Source organism: Stegostoma tigrinum, chromosome 2, assembly GCF_030684315.1.
Source record: "Stegostoma tigrinum isolate sSteTig4 chromosome 2, sSteTig4.hap1, whole genome shotgun sequence".
NCBI classification, from domain to species: domain Eukaryota; kingdom Metazoa; phylum Chordata; class Chondrichthyes; order Orectolobiformes; family Stegostomatidae; genus Stegostoma; species Stegostoma tigrinum.
Window position 1 is genome coordinate 47,373,875 of NC_081355.1, and position 23,315 is coordinate 47,397,189.

At 47.1% G+C, this 23,315-nt stretch overlaps 1 protein-coding gene across 2 annotated transcripts in view; it reads left to right on the forward strand.

Annotated features, from left to right (window-relative positions):
- The first annotated feature begins 6,191 nt into the window (after nt 1–6,191).
- The window catches only part of LOC125466267 (leukocyte elastase inhibitor-like), a 68,552-nt gene continuing 51,428 nt past the window's right edge, over nt 6,192–23,315 (forward strand). Inside the window, exons 1-2 of one of the 2 annotated variants that reach the window (XM_048560565.2) lie at nt 21,136–21,198; nt 21,415–21,515. In XM_048560565.2, coding sequence (XP_048416522.1) covers nt 21,423–21,515 — 93 coding nt within the window. In that variant the 5' untranslated portion in view covers nt 21,136–21,198; nt 21,415–21,422. Of the gene's footprint in view, nt 6,265–21,135; nt 21,199–21,414; nt 21,516–23,315 lie in introns of those variants that run through there. The other variant, XM_059641515.1, reaches the window with a different exon arrangement.

Here is a 23,315-nt window from a genome sequence, read left to right on the forward strand (position 1 = left end):
CAAGAACAGCTTCTTCCCTGCTGTATCAGACTTTTCAATGGACCTCTTTAGGATGGTAATGTTTACTCACTGCACCTCCTTGGCTGTAACATTGTATACTGCACTCTGTTCTGTTACCCTGATGCACTTGTACAGTACGATCTTCCTGTAAAACATGTAGTACTTTTCACTGTACTTGGGACATGTGACAGTACGAAATCAAATCAAGTCAACTCAAAGTGGAGAGGTGAGAGGATGAGGAGGTGGGGGGGAAGAACAGAAATAAAAGAAGGTAGAAGACAAAGAGGAGGGGAAGAGGACAAGAGGAAGATGGAAAGGAGGTGGAGAAGGAAGATGAAATGGAGGAGGCGGTTGAGACAGAGGGTGAAAAGAGAAGAAAGTGGGAGAGGAGATGGAGGGCAGTTGAAGGAAGAGAAATAGGAATAAGAGCAAGCGAGGAGGTAGAAGAGAAAGAAGAAGGAAGAGGTGACATTTTAAAATATAATTGCCATACCAATTTTATGTAACAAATTATCCAACAATCCATCCAAAAGGCAATCAATTGCTCTTGTATATTCACTTTGGGCTATTTTTGCAGCTGTCTTTGCTTGTGCTCCTTTGCAGAGAGCTAGACCAAAGGCTGCAGCTTGCAAGATGGAAAGTTACAGGTGTTCAATTGGAGAAACTGCAAATGTTTTTCAGGAAGCCGTTAATAATCACCTCTGGCTCCAGAATGTCTGTTCACAGACTACACTCTTCAGATTGGTAGCAGCAGCAGCCTGGGCTGAATATTGAACAGGCAATGTCAAAGGCACTGCTGGAGTCGCAGGGTAAGGATGCAGTGCTGTTGTGCTGAAGTCATGAAGCTGTTGCTGCTCTCCAAAATGGTGCCTGAGCAACTTGAATAATCTGTTAAAAGACATATTGAGGGATCGCCCCTTTCTCACATCAAAGACATGACATCAATTCCATATGTACACTACCTGTCATATAGCTCCCTGTCGCCATGGTGTTTCTCGAGCATTCAATGATCTCAATGCTGTCAGACTGCTTTTTAATCTTTGACAGTTGGATGTGTCACAATTCTTATGAATGAAATGCCGAGGAGGACTAAATCATAGTCAGCACCTTCACCGACTGTTCCATTCCTGCCCGGGCATACTGTCTCAGGCTGAACCAAATTATCTGTGACTTTGGCATCTTATTTGACCTATTTTCACGTACATTTCATCACTCATCTCTGCTGCTTCAGATTTTTTTTTGCTAAAACTGTCATTGATGCTTTAGTTAATTTCAGACTCCTTGGGCAGTTTTTATGTTTGCTGACCTTCCAACTCTATCCTTCATAAACATGAACACAGCCACGCCTCTGCTGCTTCCACCAAGTCTCACTCGTCCAGGACTCCATATGCTGAAAATCAGACTGGACATCACTATAAACCAACCAACTCACACAGTTATCTGGACTGTGTATTTTTTGCACCCTGCTTCCTGTAAAGACTTCACTTCATTCTTCCAGTTTTTCTATCTCCACATCTGTTCTGCTGATTTTTCACTTTTGTAAGGACCTCAAAAATGTCTACACTTTTTTTCCTAAAGCGAGGACATCCCCGCTACCATGGTTGACTGTGCTTTCAGCAGTACCTCACCAATTTCCTGCACTTACGCCCTCATCCCGTCTCTTCCCTCCCTTAACAGCAATACAGTCCCCTGGTCCTACTTTTCATTCCACCAGCATCCACAACCACAGGATCATAAGCTGCCATTTCTGCCACCAACAGCCAGATACCATTACCAGACACATCCTTTGTTAGGATTTTGCAGTGACAATTCCTACTGAAATGCATTGGCCCATTCCTCTGCTACTCCAATCCATTCCTCCAATCCTGTGGCACCTTCCCATGCAATCACAGAAGTGTACCACTGCACATTTACTTCCTCCCTTCTCGCTATTCAAGGCTCCAGACAGACATCCAAGTGAAACAGCAACTTATCTGTACTTCACTCCATCTAGACTACTGCATTTGCTACCCACAACGTGGTCTACTCTTCTTTGGGGAGATGAAACATAGACTGGGTGACTGCTTTGTTGAATAGCTATGTTCTTACTGCAAAAATGACCCTGAGCCTCCAGTTGCCTGTCACTTCAACACATCACTATGTTGTCTGGCTAATATTTCTGTCTTAGGCCAGTTCTCCAGCAAAACTCAAATCACAAGCTGAAAGAACCCCAACTTATTTTCTGCTTGGAGACCCTGCAGCCTTCAGGATTCAATATCAAGTCAATAGTTTTCAGGCTTGAACTCCTTCCTTTAGCCATCCTCACACCCTAGGACCTGTCATCACATAGGCTGCTTTCAACACAGTTGACTCATTTTCACCTGCAAATTGTTCTCATTATCAGCTTTTCTCTCTCCTGGCTTATGATTATCCATTCCTTTGATTGCCTAACTGTCTGTCTCCCCTCTGGGCTTTGACTCCATCTATCTCTTACTCTTATCTATCCCCTTGTCTTCTGCATTTATCCTAACTTCTCTTAGTTACAATCAGTTCTGAAGAGGGTTCACTTGACCTAAAACATTCACTCTCCCGTCGCTTCACAGATACTGTCAGATATGCTGTGTTTCTCTAGAATTTTTTGTTTTAATTTCATATTTTCAGCATCTGCAATTCGTTGTTTTAACTCCATGTGTCCATGTTGGTTCCATGTCCAGCAAAACCTCCACCTTAAAAGTGCCATCTTCATTAAATTCAAATATAGCCTTGCATCCCCCTCTCTTGCTGACCCTTTGCATTACATTAACATTCTGGAACTTGGCAAACTTTCATTAGTAACAATAGCTGCCTCCCTTGAAATGAATGTACTTGCAGACTCCAAATGCTTCTTGTGAACCATCACAAACACCTTACCTCTATTTAGATATAAAACAGTGTGAAGCAGGAGGAACATAGCAGGCCAGGCAGCACCAGAGGAACAGGAAAGCTGACGTTTCAGGTTGGGGACCCCCGCACCACCACCCCCCCCCCCACCCCCCACCCGAAGGGTCCCGACTCAAAACGTCAGCTTTCCTGCTTTTTCTGAAAAAGGGTCCTGACCCGAAACGTCAGCTTTCCTGCTCCTCTGATGTTGCCTGGTCTGCTGTGTTCTTTTAGGTCCACATTGTGTTATCTCTGACTCCAGCTTTGGCAGTTCTTACTATTACCTCTGCATTGTTGTGTGTGTCTCAGGAAGACTGGTATCAGAGAAATTTGATATGTACTGCTCACTTGTTGTCATCTGATGCCCACTGAATCAACGGGATAACCCAAAACTCATTTAAGAAAAATGATTAAAAATTGGTTGTGAGGACCCAGGGAGATGGTGGGAACAGAGATCAGTCTGAAACTGGTGCACTTGAGGAAAGGAGTGAGTCAAGGAGTCAGGACAGGCAGGAACAAGGCAGAGAATGAGGTAGGACTGATAAATTAGGTTCCATTTGTTTGAATGCAAGAGGCCGACCAGGTAAGGGAGATGAACTCAGGGCATGTTTGGGAACTTGGAACTGGGATATCATAGTGATTATAGAGACATGGCTCAGGGAAGGGGAATGGCATTTTTCATTCGGGATAATATTATGGCTATACTTAGGGAGGATATTCCTAAGAGCACATCCATGCAAGTTATTTTGTTGGTGGAACTGAGAATTAAGAAAGAGATGATCCCCCACACTCCACCCACCCTCCCCGCCCCCGCAATAGTCAGTGGGAAATTGAGAAGCAAATTTGTAAGATCTCAGTTATCTGTTAGAATAATACGGTGGTAATGGTCAGGGATTTTAACTTTCCAAGTTAAAGCTCTTAACTTTCCAAGTGCTAAGAGCTTGGTTGGGAAGGAATTTAAGTGTGAACAAGAAAATTTTCTGATTCAGTATGTGGATGGAGCAAAACTCAACCTACTCTTGGGAAATAAGGCAGTACAGGAGACTAAAGTGTCAGTGGGGGAGGACTTTGGGACAAGTGACCATAATTCTATTATTTTCAAACTAGTGATGGAAAAGGATAGACTGATCTAAAATTTAAAGTTCTGAATTGGACGAAGGCCAATTTTGATGGTATTAGGCAAAAATTTTCAAGAACTTGAGGGTAGGGGGGTGATATTAGCAGGTAAAGGGATAGCTGGGAGGTGTGAAGCTTTCAAAAATGAAATAACAAGACACCAGAGACAATATGTTCCTGTTAGGAGAAGGGCAAGGAACAGTAGTAGGCTATTCAGCCCTTTGACCCTGCTCTACCACATGTTTTCTCTTTGAATGTGGGAATGGGGAAGAGCAGTTGATGTGAGAGTCACACAGCTGTTAATGCCAATGAAAGGTGTGAGAAAGTCGGTGACATGTCTCGTGTGAGCGACTAGGCAGCATGGAAGACATACAGATTTAGTGGTGTTTCATAAAAATGGAACGAAATGCGGATGCTGTAAATCAGGAACAAAACAGAAGTTTTGAGAAGATTTGTAGCTCAGGTTGAGGTTCTGGATGTGAGTTTGCTCGCTGAGCTGGAAGGTTAGTTTTCAGACGTTTCATCACCATTCTAGGTAACATCATCAGTGAGCCTCCGACGAAGTGTTGGTGTTATGTCCCACTTTCTATTTATCTGGTTAGGTTTCCTTGGGTTGGTGATGCCATTTCCTGTGTTAGTGATGTCATTTCCTGTTCTTTTTCTCAGGGGATGGTAGATTGGCTCCAAATCAATGTGTTTGTTGATGGAGTTCTGGTTGGAATGCCATGCTTCTAGGAATTCTTGTGCATGTCTCTGTTTGGCTTGTCCTAGGATGGATGTGTTGGCCCAATCAAAGTGGTGTCCTTCCTCATCTGTATGTAAGGATACTAGTGATAGTGGGTCATGTCTTTTTGTGGCAAGTTGATGTTCATGTATCCTGGTGGCAAGCTTTCTGCCTGTTTGTCCAATGTAGCATTTGTCACAGTTCTTGCAAGGTATTTTGTAGATGACGTTCGTTTTGCTTGTTGTCTGTATAGGGTCTTTTAAGTTCATTAGCTGCTGTTTTAGTGTGTTGGTGGGTTTGTGGGCTACCCTGATGCCAAGAGGTCCGAGTAGTCTGGCAGTCATTTCGGAAATGTCTTTGATGTAGGGGAGAGTGGTTATGGTTTCTGGGCCCGTTTTGTCTGTTTGTTTGGGTTTGTTGCTGAGGAATCAGAGGACTGTGTTCATAGGGTACCCATTCTTTTTGAATACACTGTATAGGTGATTTTCCTCTGCTCTGCGTAGTTCCTTTGTGCTGCAGTGTGTGGTGGCTCGTTGGAATAATGTTCTAATGCAGCTTAGTTTGTGGGTGTTGGGATGGTTGCTCCTGTAGTTCAGTATTTGGTCCGTATGTGTTGTTTTCCTGTAGACGCTGGTTTGAAGTTCCCCATTGGCTGTTCACTCTACTGTGACATCTAGGAATGGCAGTTTGTTGTTGTTTTCCTCCTCTTTTGTGAATGTTATGTGAGTAAGGGTATTATTGATGGTCTTGAAGGTTTCCTCTAATTTGTTTTGTTTAGTGATGACAAAGGTGTCATCCACATAGCGGACCCAAAGTTTGGGTTGATGATTGGCAGAGCTGTTTGTTCGAGTCTCTCCATTACTGCCTCTGCTAAGAGCCCTGATATCGGAGATCCCATGGGTATACCGTTGGTTTGTCTGTAGGTTTTGTCATTGAAAGTGAAGTGGGTGGTGAGGCATAGGTCCACTAGCTTGATGATGTCCTTGCTGATGAGGTTGGTGGTGTCTGGTGTATGTGTCTTCGGTTCTTCTAATAGTGTAGTCAGTGTTTCTTTGGCCAGGTTGATGTTGATGGATGTGAACAGAGCTGTTACGCCAAAGGAGACCATTATTTCATCCTCTTCTATCTTGGTGTCTTTGATGGTGTTCAGGAATTCTTGGGTGGAGCGAATGGAATGGTGGGAGTCTTCTATTGGGTGTTTTAGTCTTTTGTGTAGTTCCTTGGCTAATCTGTAGGTTGGTGTTAAGACACTATGGGTCTGAGGGGGGCTCCTGGTTTGTGAATTTTTGGTAGTCCGTAGAAGCATGGTGTGTTGGATCCATCTGGTTTCATTTTTTGGAAGTCTCTCTTGTTTAATTCTCCAGATTTTTGAAGTTTTTTGAGTAAGGCTGTGATTCGGTTTTCTAGTTGTGGGGTCTGGGCTATCGCCACCTGTTGGTAAGTGTCGGTATCTGCAAGCAGTGCGTTTGCTTTCTCAATGTCGTCTGTTCGGTTTAAGATGACTGTCAAGCGTCCTCTGTCTGCAGGTAGGATAACGATGTTTTTATCTTTTTTGAGTCCTTTTAGGGCTTTCCTTTCTTGGGTATTGAGTGTGTTTTCTTCCTTTTTCCTGCTTAGTGTCGGTGCGACTGTCTGTCTGATGGTTTGCTGGGTTTCTTCTGTGAGTTTGTTGTCTTTCAGTGTTGCTTCTAACGTTGCTAAGAAATCTTTCTTGTCCGCATCCCGGAAGTTATAATTTAATCCTCTTACTAAGACGGCTTTTTCAGTGTCTGTTAATGGTCGGTCAGATAAGTTTTTTTATCCATGCTTCTGTGCTGTCTGTGTTGTTATTTTGTGTGAGTTTGTGCAGTTTTTTCTGCAGGTCTAGTTTGTTCGTTTTCTGTGTTTGCCGTTGTCTGATGTCTATGGCTCGTTGTACTGTGTCTGTCCATTCATGGGCTGTCGCGTTAGTGAGTAAAGTTTTTTGGCGCGAGATTTCCTGGTTGTATTTACGGAGTCTGTTGTGAGCATCATTGATCATTTCTCGAAGCATTCTGCGGCCGTTTTGCTCAGCTATTCTTTTGGCTAGAGGGGTGTTAAGGGGAGATTTGTATTTGAGACATTTGGGTAGTACCTGTTTCCTTAGGCATTCATGCAGTAAGTACAGATGTTCGCGGGTGGCACTCTGTCGGATGGCATTGGTTTCCCATCTTCGGGCCAGTTTTAGCGTATTGCGCCCACAGGTGCTAGCGAGTTTTGAGAAGATTTGTAACTCAGGTTGAGGTTCTGGATGTGAGTTTGCTCGCTGAGCTGGAAGGTTAGTTTTCAGACGTTTCGTCACCTTTGTTTTATTTGAAAAAATATACTTTATTCATAAGATGTACAAAAAATAAAACATATTTATACACCTACCCAGTCATGCAAGCCGCTCTGGGTTACCCGGGGGTACGTACACGAACTAAAGGAAAAAAAACAAAGAAGAAAAAAAACGGCAAAGAAAATACCCTGGCAGTCGTCACCCCGCACAGTCCCCGTTGGCCCCCTGACCAGTTGGGGAAGGCGCCAGCTGGGCCCAGTTACCAGATAGGGCCCTTTTTTCATTCTGGACGAGGGGTTTCATATGGTGGTCTTTCCCCACCGCGCCTTGGCGGCGGCTGCTCCAAGCTTTAGTGCGTTTTTCAGCACGTAGTCCTGGACCTTGGAGTACACCAGTCTGCAACACTCGGACGGGGTCAGTTCTTTCAGCTGGCAGACCAGCAAGTTGCGGGCAGACCAAAGAGCGTCTTTCACCGCATTGATGGTCCTCCAGGCGCAGTTGATGTTGGTCTCGGTGTGCATCCCAGGAAACAGCCCGTAGAGCACAGAGTCCCGCGTCACGGAGCTTCTCGGGACGAACCTCGACAAATACCATTGCATACCCCTCCAGACCTCCTGCGCATAGGCACACTCCAGAAGGAGGTGATCGACAGTCTTGTCCCCCCCGCAGTCACCTCGAGGGCAGCATGCGGTGGCACAGAGATTCCAGGCATGCATAAAAGATCTCACTGGCAGAGCCCCTCTCACCGCCAGCAAAGGAAAGTCCTTGTGGTTGTTTGAAAGTTCTGGCGATGAGGCATTCTGCCAAACGACTTTGGCAGTCTGCATGGGGAACCACACGATGGGATCCACCCTCTCCTTTTCCCAAAGGGTCTCGAGGATACTACGTGCTGACCACTGCCTGACGGCCTTGTGGTCAAAGGTGTTTCCTTTCAAAAATTTCTCCACGAAGGACAGGTGGTACGGGACGGTCCAACTACTCGGAGCGTTCCGCAGCAACGAGGCCACGCCCATCCTTCGCAACACCGGGGACAGGTAGAACCTCAGTAAGCAGTGACACTTGGTGTTTGCGTACTGAGGATCTACGCACAGCTTGATGCAGCTGCACACAAAGGTAGCCGTCAGGGCGAGGGTGGCGTTTGGTACGCCCTTTCCTGCATTTTCCAGGTCTTTGTACATGGTGTCCCTGCGGACCCGGTCCATCCTCGACCCCCAAATGAAGTGGAAGATGGCCTGGGTGACCGCAGCAGTGCAGGTCCAGGGAATAGGCCAGGCCTGCGCCACATACAACAGTACCGAAAGCCCCTCGCACCTGACAACCAGGTTCTTACCCGCGATGGAGAGGGACCGGAGCGTCCACCTGCCCAGCTTCTGCTTCAGTTTGGTGATACGCCTCTCCCAAGTCTTAGTGCACGCCCCAGCTCCACCGAACCAAACACCCGGCACCTTCGGGTAGTCTGTCCTGACGGCGAAGGGGATGAAGGAGCGGTCGTCCCAGTTCCCGAAGAACATGACCTCGCCGTTACCCCTATTGACTTTGGCACCAGAGGCCAGTTCAAACTGGTCGCAGATGTCCAACAGTCTACTCACCGACCGACGATCAGTGCAGAAGACGGCGACGTCGTCCATGTACAGGGAGGTCTTGACCTGAAGGCCTCCGCTGCCTGGGATAGTCACGCCCTTCAGGCTCACATCCTTCCTGATGGATGCGGCGAAGGGCTCCACACAGCACACGAACAAGGCAGGAGAGAGCGGCAGCCCTGCCTGTCTCCAGATCTGACGGGAAAACTGTCCGATTCCCACCCGTTGATCGAGATTGCGCTAACGATGTTGGTGTAGAGCAGCCGGATCCAATTGCGGATGCCCTCCCCGAACCCCAATTTGGGGAGGACGTCCCTCATGTAAGCATGAGAGACCCTGTCGAAGGACTTCTCCTGGTCCAGGCTGACGAGGCAGATGTCCACCCGCCTGTCCTGCACGTAGGCGATCGTATCCCTGATGAGCGTGAGGCTCTCAGCGATCTTCCTGCCCGGCACAGCACAGGTTTGGTCAGGGTGAATCTCCAACTCCAGGACAGACCTGACCCGGTTGGCTATGACCTTGGCCAGGATTTTGTAGTCCACTTCCAATAATGAAATGAGATGCCAATTCTTAATTCCTTCCCTCTCCCCCTTCCTCTTGTAAATGAGGGTGATGATGCCCTTCCTCATGGACTTGCACGTTTCCCCTGCCCGAAGCGCACTATCGTACACCTCCAGCAGGTCCTGGCCGACAAGGTCCCACAGAGCGGAATACAGCTAGACCGGTAAGCCGTCGCTCCCGGGAGTCTTATTCCTCTCCAAGGACTTGAGGGCTCTGGTCAGCTCGTCCAGGGATATCGGCCAGTCCAGCCACTCCCTCATGCCGTCATCTAAGACATCCGTGATAGACGACAGGAACGACTCGGAGGCCGTGCTGTCCGTGGGCTTCGTGTCGTACAGTCCGGGATAGAAGGATTTGCTGATCCTCAAAATGTCGGGCCGAGATGATGTCACTGAGCCGTTGTCTTCCTTCACCGGCTAAGCACAGAGATCTCTTTGTGCACCTTCTGAAAGAACAAACGCGAGCACGTCTCGTCCTGCTCCATGGAGCGGACCCTGGACCGGAAGATTATCCTGGAGGCCTCCGCGGCGAAGAGCAAGGCTTGCTGGCCCCTCACCTCGCGGAGGTCCTCCGTGACATCGACCCCCATCAACTGCAGAAGGAGCAGGTTCTGCACCCTTTTCTGGAGTCGCGACAGCTTTCCCCACCTCTCTCTCACCTTCTGAATACCCTTGAGGACAAAGAACCTCTTGATGTTCTCCTTCACCGTCTCCCACCAGTCGCCCAGAGACTCAAAGAGGGGTTTCACGGTTCTCCAACCGGCGTACTCCCTCTTAAGCTCCTCGACGTTCTCTGGGGTCAACAGAGTCGTGTTGAGCTTCCACGTCCCCTTGCCGGCCGGCTGGTCGTCCTGTAAGTGACAGTCGGCCAACAGGAGGCAGTGGTCAGAGAAGAACACCGGCTCAACACCGGTGGACCTGACCGAGAACGTCCGTGACACAAACAGGAAGTCTATCCTTGAGCGAATAGACCCGTCTGGCCGCGACCAGGTGTACCTCCGCTGCGCTCCGTCTGCAGGGGTGCTGCAGATGTCGAGCAGCTTGGCGTCCTTCACCGTGCCCATCAGGAATCTGGACGTGACGTCCAGTTGACTCCCCCCACCCACTGTCCCCACGCCGGATCTTCCATCTGCATCGATGATGCAGTTGAAGTCTCCGCCTAGGATGACCGGCCTGGACGTAGCCAGCAGGGGTGGCAGCCGCTGCAGGACGGCCAACCGGTCACTCTGTACCGAGTGATAGTGGGTCATGTCTTGCAAGAACTGTGACAAACACTACATTGGACAAACTGGCAGAAAGCTAGCCACCAGAATACATGAACATCAACTAACCACAAAATGATATGACCCACTAACATGTGTATCCTTACATACATATGAGGAAGGACACCACTTTGATTGGGACAACACATCCATCCTAGGACAAGCCAAACAGAGACACGCACGAGAATTCCGAGAAGCATGGCATTCCAACCGGAACTCCATCAACAAACACATTGATTTGGAGCCAATCTACCACGCCCTGAGAAAAAGAACAGGAAATGACATCACCGATGCAGGAAATGACATCACCAACCCAAGGAAACCTAACCAGATAAATAGAAAGCGGGACATAACACCAGCTCTTCGTCGGAGGCTCTCTAATGATGTTACCTAGAATGGTGACGAAACATCTGGGAACAAACCTTCCAGCTCAGTGAACCAGCTTACATCTGGAGCAAAATAAAGACCCACTCTCTTGTGGACCGAGAGGAGGAGAGTGCTGTGTTGGAGGTGAAAGGAAGACGTTGGGTTGGCTGTGCACCCTTGCAACCAGTGGATCTTAATGCTGGCTTCGGCCTAACGCTGGTTCAGGGGAGCAGCCAACCTGCAACGATGGCTGCGGCAAGTGCTTGTACCCCAGGTCAGGGGGTCCGGAACACCATCTGTGTTTCCGTAAAGGAGGTGGATGATGGTGCACCTGTGGACCGCACCTTCTTCGTGAAGAGGGTCCTGTTGGACTGTTGTGGGTTCGCTGCTGCGGACATTTACTGCCTGCAGGATTTCCCCGGAGGAGGTTTTTACGATGTGACCTTCAGGAGTGCCAAGCTTTGCTGGAGGTTTTCAAGGAGAAAGGAGGGGAGGGCCCCCTCTCTGTATTGACTGCTGTCCCGCTGTTTGTGATGCCAGCGCAGAGGAGCCGTATGGTGACTGTACACACGTACAACCCGCATGTCCCAGCACTTGATGTCCTGACCTTCCTTGGAAGGTACGTGAAGGTGGAAGGGGACCTAACTGACATCATGGACCCCTTTGGCATCTGGACCAGTAAGAGGCAGGTCAAGGTGACGCTGAGGATGGGCGCGGATGGGAACGTCGTACACCCACCGCCCAGCTTCGTGATCAGCGGGAGCAAGGGCTACCTGACCTATCCAGGGCAACCTAAAGTCTGCCATGACTGTGGTAGGTCAGGTCACGTGGCGGCCGACTGCAAAGCCACCATCTGCAGGGAGGAGGGACACATTGCAAAGAATTGCCCACAAGAGAAAAGCTGCAACCTTTGTGGGGAAGCGGGCCACCTCTGTAGGGCATGCCCGCAGCAGGGGACCACCTACGCCCAGGTCGCCGGCAGGGGCAATGCGGGGCCAGCCACCCCGGAGGAGAGGAAGGCACCAAGGCCCAGCAAGGACCCCACTAATGCGCAGGAGGGCCAGGTCGTGCAGGGGGGCCCAGCCCCGCAGGATGGGCCCAAGGCCAGCAAAGCGCCCCTGCAGGCTCCGCTCCCCCCCGACAACCCAGAGTCGATGGAGGCGGCGACAGGCGACCCAGGGGAGTGGACAACAGTCCGGAAAGCGAGGAGGAAGGTGCATCGGCGGGCCCAGGAACCTGAACCATCAGGCGAGAAGAGGCAGCTACAGGGGGGCTGTAAGTGCTCCTCTGACGAGGGGCATTCGGAGAGGGCCCGCCCGAAGCAGAAGTTAAAGATCTCCAGGGAGAAGAAAAGCAGCACCATGCTTCCAGGTGACGGGAGGCGTCCTGAGGCTCCATCCGACACCCAGTCACGTGCCGCTGGGGCACTGGAGGGGCCCCTGGAACTTCCAGGCGGGAAGGAGGAAATAGCGCATCCCCAGCCTGACCCAGAGTCGGACTCTCCTGCCTCAGTACCCCCGACGTGGGGATGCCACCCGGAAGGCAGCACGGATGGTTTCCTTAGCCCGGAGACCGTCCAGCAGTTAGCCCGGGCAATGGGCATGACGGGACAGATGGAGGGGCTGGACCTTGGACTTGGGGAGGGTACTGCGGTCACTGACATCGTTAGCGCAGTCTCGATCAACGGGTGGGAGTCGGTCAGTTTTCCCGTCAGATCTGGAGTCAGGCAGGGCTGTCCGCTCTCTCCTGCCTTGTTCGTGTGCTGTGTGGAGCCCTTCGCCACATCCATCAGGAAGGACGTGAGCCTGAAGGGCGTGACTATCCCAGGCAGTGGAGGCCTTCAGGTCAAGACCTCCCTGTACATGGACGACGTCGCCGTCTTCTGCACCGATCGTCGGTCGGTGAGTAGACTGTTGGACATCTGCAGCCGGTTTGAACTGGCCACAGGTGCCAAAGTCAGTAGGGGTAAGAGTGAGGTCATTTTCTTCGGGAACTGGGACGACCGCTCCTTCATTCCCTTCACCGTCAGGACAGACTACCTGAAGGTGCTGGGTGTTTGGTTCGGTGGAGCTGGGACGTGCACTAAGACTTGGGAGGAGTGTATCACCAAATTGAAGCAGAAGCTGGGCAGGTGGATGCTCTGGTCCCTCTCCATCGCGGGTAAGAACCTGGTTGTCAGGTGCGAGGGGCTTTCGGCACTGTTGTATGTGGCGCAGGCCTGGCCTATTCCCTGGACCTGCACTGCTGCAGTCACCCAGGCCATCTTCCACTTTATTTGGGGGTCAAGGATGGACCGGGTCCGCAGGGACACCATGTACAAAGACCTGGAAAATGCGGGAAAGGGCGTACCAAACGCCACCTTCGCCCTGACGGCAACCTTTGTGTGCAGCTGCATCAAGCTGTGCGTAGATCCTCAGTACGCAAACACCAAGTGTCACTGCTTTCTGAGGTTCTACCTGTCCCTGGTGTTGCGAAGGATGGGCGTGGCCTCGTTGCCGCGGAATGCTCCGAGTAGTTGGACCGTCCTGTACCACCTGTCCTTTCTTGGAGAAATTTTTGAAAGGAAACACCTTTGACCACAAGGCTGTCAGGCAGTGATCAGCACGTAGTATCCTCGAGACCCTTCGGGAAAAGAAGAGGGTGGATCCCATCGTGTGGTTCCCCACGCAGACTGCCAAAGTCGTTTGGCAGAATGCCTCATCGCCAGAACTTTCAAACAACCACAAGGACGTTGCTTGGCTGGCGGTGAGAGGGGCTCTGCCAGTGAGATCCTTTATGCATGCCCGGAATCTCTGCGCCACGGCACGCTGCCCTCGAGGTGGCTGCGGGGGGGACGAGACTGTCGATCACCTCCTTCTGGAGTGTGCCTGTGCACAGGAGGTCTGGAGGGGGATGCAGTGGTATTTGTCAAGGTTCGTCCCGAGCAGCTCCGTGACGTGGGACTCCGTGCTCTACGGGCTGTTTCCTGGGACGCACACCGAGACCAACATCAACTGTGCCTGGAGGACCATCAATGCGTTGAAAGACGCTCTTTGGTCTGCCAGCTGAATGAACTGACCCCGACCGAGTGCTGCAGACTGGCGCACTCCAAGGTCCAGGACTACGTGCTGAGGGACGCACTAAAGCTTAGGGCAGCCGCCGCCAAGGCACAGTGGGGAAAGACCACGGTATGAAACCCTTCATCCAGAATAGAAAAAAGGGCCCTATCTGGTAACTGGGCCCAGCTGGCACCTTCCCCGACTGGTCAGGCGGCCAACGGGGACTGTGCCGGGTGACAACTGCCGGGGTATTTTCTTTGCTTTGTTTTTTTTTTCTTCTTTGTTTGTTTTTTCCTTTAGTTGATGTACGTACCCCCTGGGTAACCCAGAGCAGCATGCATGACTGGGTAGGTGTATAAATGTTTTATTTTTTGTACATCTTATGAATAAAGTACATTTTTTCAAATAAAAAAAAGTGACGAAACGTCTGAAAACTAACCTTCCAGCTCAGCGAGCAAACTCAGATCCGAAACAGAAGTTGCTGGAAAAGCTCAGCAGCTCTGGCAGCAGAAAGAAAAAAAATCAGTTACTGTTTCAGGTCCAGTGACCCTTCCTCAGTTCTCCTTCACAGTTGTACTGCAGCCTTACCACAGTCGGCAGCCCTCAATCCTGAGTACTAACTCTTAAGGCCCAGTCTCACAGTAATGGCCAATAACCTCCTGCCCCTGCCCCTGCCGTTAATGGCGAGAGTTAATAAAATTTTGCAGTAAAAACTGTCTTTTTATTTGTGCCTCTTTCATTGAGGACTGAAATGAGAGAATAATTTTTTTAAAAAGTTAATGATTGCTGCATGGATTGAAAGTATTTAATTTGATACTGATTGTGGGTATTGTTTGTACAGCTGTGTTTGCGGACAAACTGGATCCAAGCAGTTGTATTAAAATGGAGCTTTGGTGACAAGAAGCTCCATTGGTTTGTATTGGTTGTGGATTAGTGATCAGTTTTGATGATAAAAGATCTGCTTCCTGTCAATAACCTTGCCATATATCCATAGGAACTGGATGGCTTGGGTCTAAGAATGAGTTGTGGAGAAGCCATTAGTCTCCACCAGACAAGAGCTCGCTCTCCATTCTCTACATTAAGCCATTTTAAATGTGAAGAAAATCAGTCCATCTTTAATTTAGCAGGTCTGGCAAGGTCTGACCTTTAATTGATAATTTGGAGACCTTTTTAATAGCGAACCAGCCATCCTGTGCCTCTTGCAAACCAACGGAAGCAATCAAAGAAGGACAACTGAGAAGGAGCATTCTGACTAGCACAATAAACATTAGAATTATTTCATCAGACTTTGTGGACAGCAACTACTGAGCTGTATCAAACTTTTCCCTCCATCCATAACCCATTTTTTCCCCCTTTTACTACATATGCATATGTGTCTATGTGAATGCAATATGGGGGTGTTCATAAGGGGATTAGAGTTTTAATTAGTTGTTATTTGCTGACAGTTCATAATTGTTTACCTGTAGCTCGATTCTACTTACTTTGAATAAGTAGTAATTCTTGTTAAGTACTGAAGCCTGGCCCATGTTTTCTGTCAAACTGGGCATGAAAGTCATGTAAATTGAGGAATTTTTGCATACTTAAAAAAGCTTTAACTTTTGTGATGACCCTGGGAGCAGCAGGGTTTGATTTCCAGCATACTACGCTAGAGAGTTATGTTAGCATTTAACAATCATTACTGAGGTTGTTGAATTGTTGAACTAGCTGGCTTATTTTTGTTCACACATTTCATCACAATGCTAAGTGACATTAGCAGTGGAGCCTCCATTGAAGCGATGTTAATCTACACTGCTTGGAGTTTACACTGTCCGGTCCATCGTGCTGAGTGGTGTCATTTCCAGTTTTGATCTGTATAGTTTTATATATGGGGTCCAATTCTGTTTGTTGATTTGTATCGTGGGTGTAGAACCATACCTCTAGGAATTCCCATGCGTGTGCATGTTTGGCTCAGGCTATTATGATTGCCTTGTCCCAGTTAAACTGATGGCCTTCATTGCCTGAGTGTACTGATATTAAGGACTAGTAGGCTTGAGTTATAGGGAAAAGTTGGCCAGGATAGGACATTATTCCATAGAACGTAGGAGAATGAGGGGTGACCTTATTGAGGTGTATAAAATCATGAGGGACATTGATAGGATGAATGCTTATTATCTTTTCCCCAAAGATGGGGAGATTGAAAACTAAAGGGCAGAAGTTTAAGGTCAGGGGAAAGATTTAAGAAGGACCTGAGGGGCAACTTCTTCATGCAGAGTGTGGTGCATATGTGGAATGGGCTGCCACAGAAAATGGTTGAGGCGAGTACAATGGCAACATTTAAAAAACATTTGTTAGGTACGTGAATGGGGTGGGTTTAGAGGGATATGGACCAATTGCAGCCAATTGGAACTAGATGAGTGTGCACCATGGTCAGCATAGATCAGTTTGGGCCTGTTTCCATGATAACAAAGTGTGGAGCTGGATGAACACAGCAGGCCAAGCAGCATCTCAGGTGCACAAAAGCTAACGTTTCTGGTCTAGAGGGTCTAGGCCCGAAATGTCAGCTTTTGTGCTCCTGAGATGCTGCTTGGCCTGCTGTGTTCATCCAGCTCCACACTTTGTTATCTTGGATTCTCCAGCATCTGCAGTTCCCATTATCTCTGGGCCTGTTTCCATGCTGTGTTACTCTATGACTGCCTATGATATGTGTACATATAGGGAAATTATTTGGGTGGAGTTGAGAGATAAAAAGAGAAGACCACCTTATTGGCATTATACTATGGACAACTGCTGCAAATAAAGTCAGAAGTCACAACAGCAGATTATAGTCCAACAGGTTCATTTGAAAACACAAGCTTTTGGAGCTTTGCTCCTTCTTCAGGTATTAGTAAGAGAGGTAGTACTGACACAGAATTTATAAGTAAAAGATCATAGAGTCACACCACTAAGGATGTATTAAACAAACCTAAGATGCTGTTAAATCTTTAATCAGTGTGAAGGTTTTAATTGATTAATATGTATATGTAAATCCCTGAATTCCTTTCAAGTCACTGACTTGAGGGAACTGAATATTTTGTCAGTGTAAAGAAGAGGTGACATTTTAGGTCAGACAATGCGTGTTAGGTGTGAGGCCTTGTTTCGAATGGTTTGGAGTCAGACTGGTTTTACTTCTAAAGTAGGAATTTATAAAGTGCCACTTTCACTGTGTGCGTGTCAGTGTCAGTCATGGACACGCAAAGCCATCAGGGACAGATACCTCAATACTTCATGCTACTGAAAGCCTACAGATAACCTCAAGTTACTGCAATTCTCTCGCATCCACACGAAACATATCAAAACAGCCATCCTCTATGGACAAGCTGTACACATACTCAGGATCTCCTCAGATGAGGAGGAATGCAATGGACACCTGAAGGTGTTGAATGATGTCCTCATAGGAACGGGATGTGATGCTAAACCCATCGATTGCCAGTTCCGACATGCCACTGTGAAAAACTGTAATGACCACATCAGAAGACAGACACAGGATATGTCCAACACGATACCCTTCATTGCCCAGTACTTTCGGGAACAGAGAAACTACGCCATGTTCTTTTCAGCCTTCAACACATTATTAATGATCATGAGCACCTCATTAAGATGTTCCCCATGCCTCACTTCTCTCCTTCAAACAACTGCCGAACCTTAAACAGACCATTGTTCACAGCAAACTACCCAGCCTTGAGGACAACATTGATCATAACAATATACAACCCTGTCCTGGCAATGCCCACAAGGCTTGTCAGTTCTTCGACATGGACTCTACCATCACACCAACCACCACGTGCAAGGCAGATATTCATGTCAGTTGGCTAATGTTTTCTATCTCATATGCTGCAGGCAAGGATGCCCTGAAGCATGCTACATTTGTGAAATCATGCAGATGCTACAACAATGGATGAATGGACACCGCATACCAATTGCCTGTCAGGGATGCTCCCTCCCAGTGGGGGAACACTTCAGTGGTTGAGGACATTCGCCTTGGATCTTCAGACAAATGTCCTCCAAGGCAGACTTTCAGATACACAACAATGCAGAGTCACTGACCAGTGACTGATAGCCAAGTTCACTACACGTGAGGATGGCCTCAAGTGGGATCTTGTGTTCATTTGCGCTACAGGTGACCCCACCACCCTATACGTTCTTGCGCGCACACACTACACACACACATACATGCTCGCACTCTTGCTCTCTCGCTTATACACGCCCACGCGCCCTCTCTCTAGCACATGTGTGCGCATATCCATGGGGTGAATTTGTATCCTCAGATATATTCTATTTTGTTGACAAAGTACACAATTTATAGACTGTCTGTCAGCATGGTGGTTTATAAATTCATACTTTAGAAATAAAACCAGTTGGACTCCAAACCAAAACACAAACAGATTCCAGACAAGACCTCGCAACTAACATGCATCGTCTGACCTGATATGTCACTTCTTTGCACAGATAAAGCTTAGTGATTTGAGAGGAATTCAGGGATTTTCATATACATATTAATCAACTGAAACTTTCTAACTGATTAAAGATTTAATAGCATCTTAAGTTTCTTTTTAAACACATCCTTCTCAGTTATGTGACCTTTTGACCTTTTAAAGTTTTAGCTTGATTTGAGGGTGAGGCTGTTGACTTGCTTACTGAGCTGGCTTGTTTTCTTTGGATGTTTCATCACCATGCTAGGTAACATCATCAGTGAGACCTCCAATGAAGTGACGTTCTACTCTCCTTGGAATTTATACAGTCTGGTGCATTACAATGAGCAGTGTCATTTCCGGTTTTGATCTGTATGGGTTTGATATATGGGCTCAAATTCTACGTTTGTTGATTGTATTATGAGTGGAGAACCATGCCAGTAGAAATTCCCATGTGTGTCTATGTTTGGCTTGTGCTACTATGGCTACCTCATCCCAATTAAACTGATGGCCCTCATTTTTTGAGTGTACTGATATTAAGGAAAGTTGTTAAATCCCTGGTACTTGATCAAGTGTATTCTAGAACTTTGTGGGAAGCTAGGGAACTGATTGGTCCTCTTGCTAAGATATTTGTGTCATCTATTGTCATAGGTGAGGTGCTGGAACACAGGAGGTTGGCTAATGTCATGCCATTATTTAAGAAATATGGTAACGAATAGCTATAGAACAGCAGACCTGTGAGGCTGACATCAATGGTGGGCAAGTTGTCAGAGGGGATCCTGAGGGACAGGATTTACATGTATTTGGAAAGAAAGGACAGATTAAGGATTGTCTACATGGCGTTGTGTGTGGAAAATTGTGTGTCACTAACTAAATTGAGTTTAGTTTGAAGAAGTATTGAAAAGCATTGATGAAGGCAGAGTGGTGGACATGACACATATAGACTTCAGGAAGGCATTCGAAAAGGTTCCACATGGTAGCCTGGTAGACCATATAAATACAGAACTGGCTTGAAGGTAGAAGACAGAGGGTGGTGGAGAGTTGCTTTTTGGACTGGAGGCCTGTGACCCGTGATGTGGCACAAGAATGGTGCTTAGCCCACTGTTTTTCGTCATTTATATAAATGATTTAGACATGAATAGAAATGGTATGGTTGGTACGTTTGCCGATGACACTAAACTTGGATGTATAGTGGTCAGCAAAAAAAGTTGCCTCAGGTACAATGAGACTTTGATCAGTTGGACAGGTGGGCTGAGGAGCAGCAGAAGGAGTTTAATTTAGTTAATTGTGAGGTGCTGCATTTTGGAAAATCAGGGCATGTCCTGGGGTGAGTTGCTGAACAAAGAGACCTTGCAGTGCAGGTTCACAGTTCTTTGAACATGGAATCACAGGTAGACAGGACGGTGAAGATGTTTGGTATACTTGCCTTTATGGATCAATACATTGAGTAAAGAAGTTAGGAGGTCATGTTGCAGCTGTACAGGACATTGATGAGGCCAGTTTTGGAATACTGTGTTCAATTCTGGTCTCCTTGCTATAGGAAGGATATTGTGAAACTTGAAAGGGTTCAGAAAAGATGTACAACGATGTTGCCAGGGTTGGAGGGTTGAGCTATAGGGAGAAGCTAAATAGACTGGGACTATTTTTCGTGGAGCGTCTGAGGCTGAGGGGTGACTCATAGAAGCTTATGAAATCATGACAGGCATGGAGAGGGTGAATAACCAAGGTCTTTTGCCCCAGGTATGAGCTCAAATCTAGAGGGCATAGGTTTAAGGTAAAAGAGGAAAGATTTAAAAGGGACATAAGGGACAACTTTTTCATACAGAGTGTGGTACATATATGGAGTGAGTGATCAGAGGAAGTGGTGGACATTGGTACAATTACAACAATTAAAAGGCATCTGGTTGGGTATAAAAATAGGAGGCATTTAGTTGGATATGGGCCAAATGCTGGAAAACAGGGTTAGATCAATTTAGTATATGTAGTTGCCATGGATGAGTTAAACAGAAAGATCTACTTCCATGCTGTATAACTCAATGACTCTATGACAAGCAGCTCATAACAGCATAGATAAAGCAGAGGATAAAAGAAATGACAAGATAGCAGAAAAGGGAGCTCACCAGAAGTGAAATATCACATCAACTTAGCCCAATCAACTTTAAGCTAATTCCATGCATCTGGACAAGCTGTTTAAGTGACTTACATTCAAGAATCAGCTTGTACAGCCACAACCCTTGGTGTCCAATCCAGAAGTGACATGTACCCTGCACTACCTTCCCAGTTAGCTGGATGCCATAATATCTGCATGAATATTCTTTTCTGAAATGTATAACTGCTCTCCTTTTTTTAAAAATTCCCTGCAGTGTGGAAACAAGCCCTTTGGACCAACAAGGCCACACCACCCCTTGCAGCATCCCACCCAGACCCACCCATGTATAACCCACACATCCCTGAACACTATGGGCAATTTAACATGGCTGATCCACCTAGCCTGCACATCTTTGAACTATGGGAGGAAACCGGGGCACCCGAAGGAAACCCATGCAGACCTGGGGAGAATGTGCAAACTCCACACGGACAGTTACCCAAGGCTGGAATTGAACCCAGGTCCCTGGCGCCGTGAGGCTGCAGTGCTAACCTCTGAGCCACTGAGCCACTTTTCTGGGACATATAGAACTAAATTTCACATTGTTGGAATTTGGGGTCGGCCATTTACCATTAACCATTCTTGGTTAAAGAAAAATGTATTCATTCAAATAGTTGTGATCATTTTTTGGAATTTTCTACTTGTAAAACTCTCAATCATTGAGTAAATTCAAGAAGACTCTGGTGGATTTTTGCACAGCCACGAGATTCAGGCATATGGAGAGAGGATGGAATGGTGGATTCAAGGCAGATGATCAGTCATGAAAGGTGAAACAAAATGAACAGGTACCAATAGCTTATTCTTACTTCTATTTCTCATGTTCTCGTCATGTATATTCCCAAGGGAATGAGCTTTTCATGTTTCACACTGTACAATGGACCTTAGTGATGTCCCTTGTCCAGGAGTCTACTGAAAACCCGCTTCTCTCCTGTAACTGACAGGCACATAAAGCTAAGACACATAGTCACCTTGATAACAAAAGGTAACGGTGTTCTTTTCAGCTTTCAGGATGCAGTTGTGTCTGCAGTCGCTGGTGGAATGCAGGTGGTACTTTCTTTATGAAGCAAAGAAGATGAATGCACAGGTCCTCACTGACACTGAAGTAAGAGAATTGATTCTTAAAGACAATGATCAAACACTAGCTCCAATTTCAATTCTTCTGCTCCCTTTTCCACAGATTTCTTTGTTATATTTGACGAGCTTCATTCTGCCGGTAACTTTCAAATTCTAGAGGAAGCCCTAGTCAGGCCGCTCGTGTCTGGTTGCAATTTCTTGCACTAGTTTAACCCATTGTTCTGTTTAGAAAATTCAACTTCAAAGAGTGTAGAAAATCTCCACAAATATCCCCACCAACAGCCAGAATAAACAACCCTGTAACTTTAATAATTAGAGATAAGAGTGTTTATCATTCATTATATTTAACACTGTGTTCAGTGACTGGTCAGGCATGTGAGCAGATGTCTCTTTTATCAAGATGGAGCTATTTGATTTTCTAGTCCTCCACTTCCAATACCTCCCCACACCCCACAGCACTTCCCATGCAATCCTAGAATCCGTGCAGTGTGGAAACAGATCTTTCGGCTCAACAAGTCCACACTGACCTCACCGCATGCCACCCAGATCCATCCCCCTATAACCCTACTAATCTACACTCACCTGAACACTATGGACAACATAGCATGTGCATGTAACTTACACATCTTTGGACTGTGGGAAGAAACCAGAGCACCCAGCAGAAACCCACGCAGACATGGGGAGAATGTATAAACTCCACACGGACAGTTGCCTGAGGGTGGAACCAAACCTGGGTTCCTGGGGCTGTGAGGCAGCAGTGCTAACTACTGAGCCACCGCACCACCCACAGAGAAGTTGCAACACTTGTCCATTTACCTCCTCACTATCTAAGGTCCCAGACACGCCTTCCAGGTGCAGCAGCAATTTATCTGCGCTTCACTTAATCTAGTTGAGCTTTGCAGAATGTCTACGTTCAGTCCACAAAAAATGACCCCAAGTTTCCAGCTGCCTGCCACTTCATGCATTTCCTGGCCAACATGTCTGTTTTGGCCCTGCTGCAAGTGGTCTCGCAAGGATCTTTGCAATCTAGGAGATCAGCATCTCATTTCCTGCTTAGGGACTCTGCAGGCTTCGGGATTCTATATCCGATTAAATAATTTTAGAGCCTGAACATCTCCTTCCATGACCTTTAGCCACCTCCACAGTCTGGGCCCTATCATCACATGAGTGGCTTTCAGCACAGCTAACCCATTTCCATTTAATACATTATTAGCTTTCTTTCCTCCCTCACTTACTATTAACAATGCCCTTGTCTGTCATTCTCTCTTTGGGCTCTATCTCTACCTAGCAGCTCACCCTGTTTCCCTCCCATTCTGTTATCAGCACTTATACCACCTATTCCTAGCTACCATCAGTTCTGAAGAAGGGTCACTGGACTTGAAACATTAACTCTGCTTTCTTTTTGCAGATGCTGCCAAACCTGCTGAGTTCCTCCAGAATTTTCTGTTTTTGTTCCAGATCTTCAGCCTCTGTAGTTTGGTTTAATTTAGAATTAAAGGTGGATCAGGAGGAGTCGCAGGAAGACATTGAGATAGAGTAAATGGATGAAAGATATAGAAAAAGGTGGAAGAGAATATGGATCATGATGTGGAAGAGAAGGATGATGCACATTTCTTTTTTGTAAATACCTAATTCAACTCTGGTTAACCCTGTGTGCAACTCCATAGTGTCTCAGTAAGCAACCATTGCAGCATCCTCTTGGTCAACAACAACACCCTTGTATAAACATTCCGTACTAACTTTACACAGAATTTTCAATAGCCATAGAAAATTTAATCAATTCCACTTGTGTATTCCCTTTGTGCTGTTTTGCCAGCTTCCTTTGTAG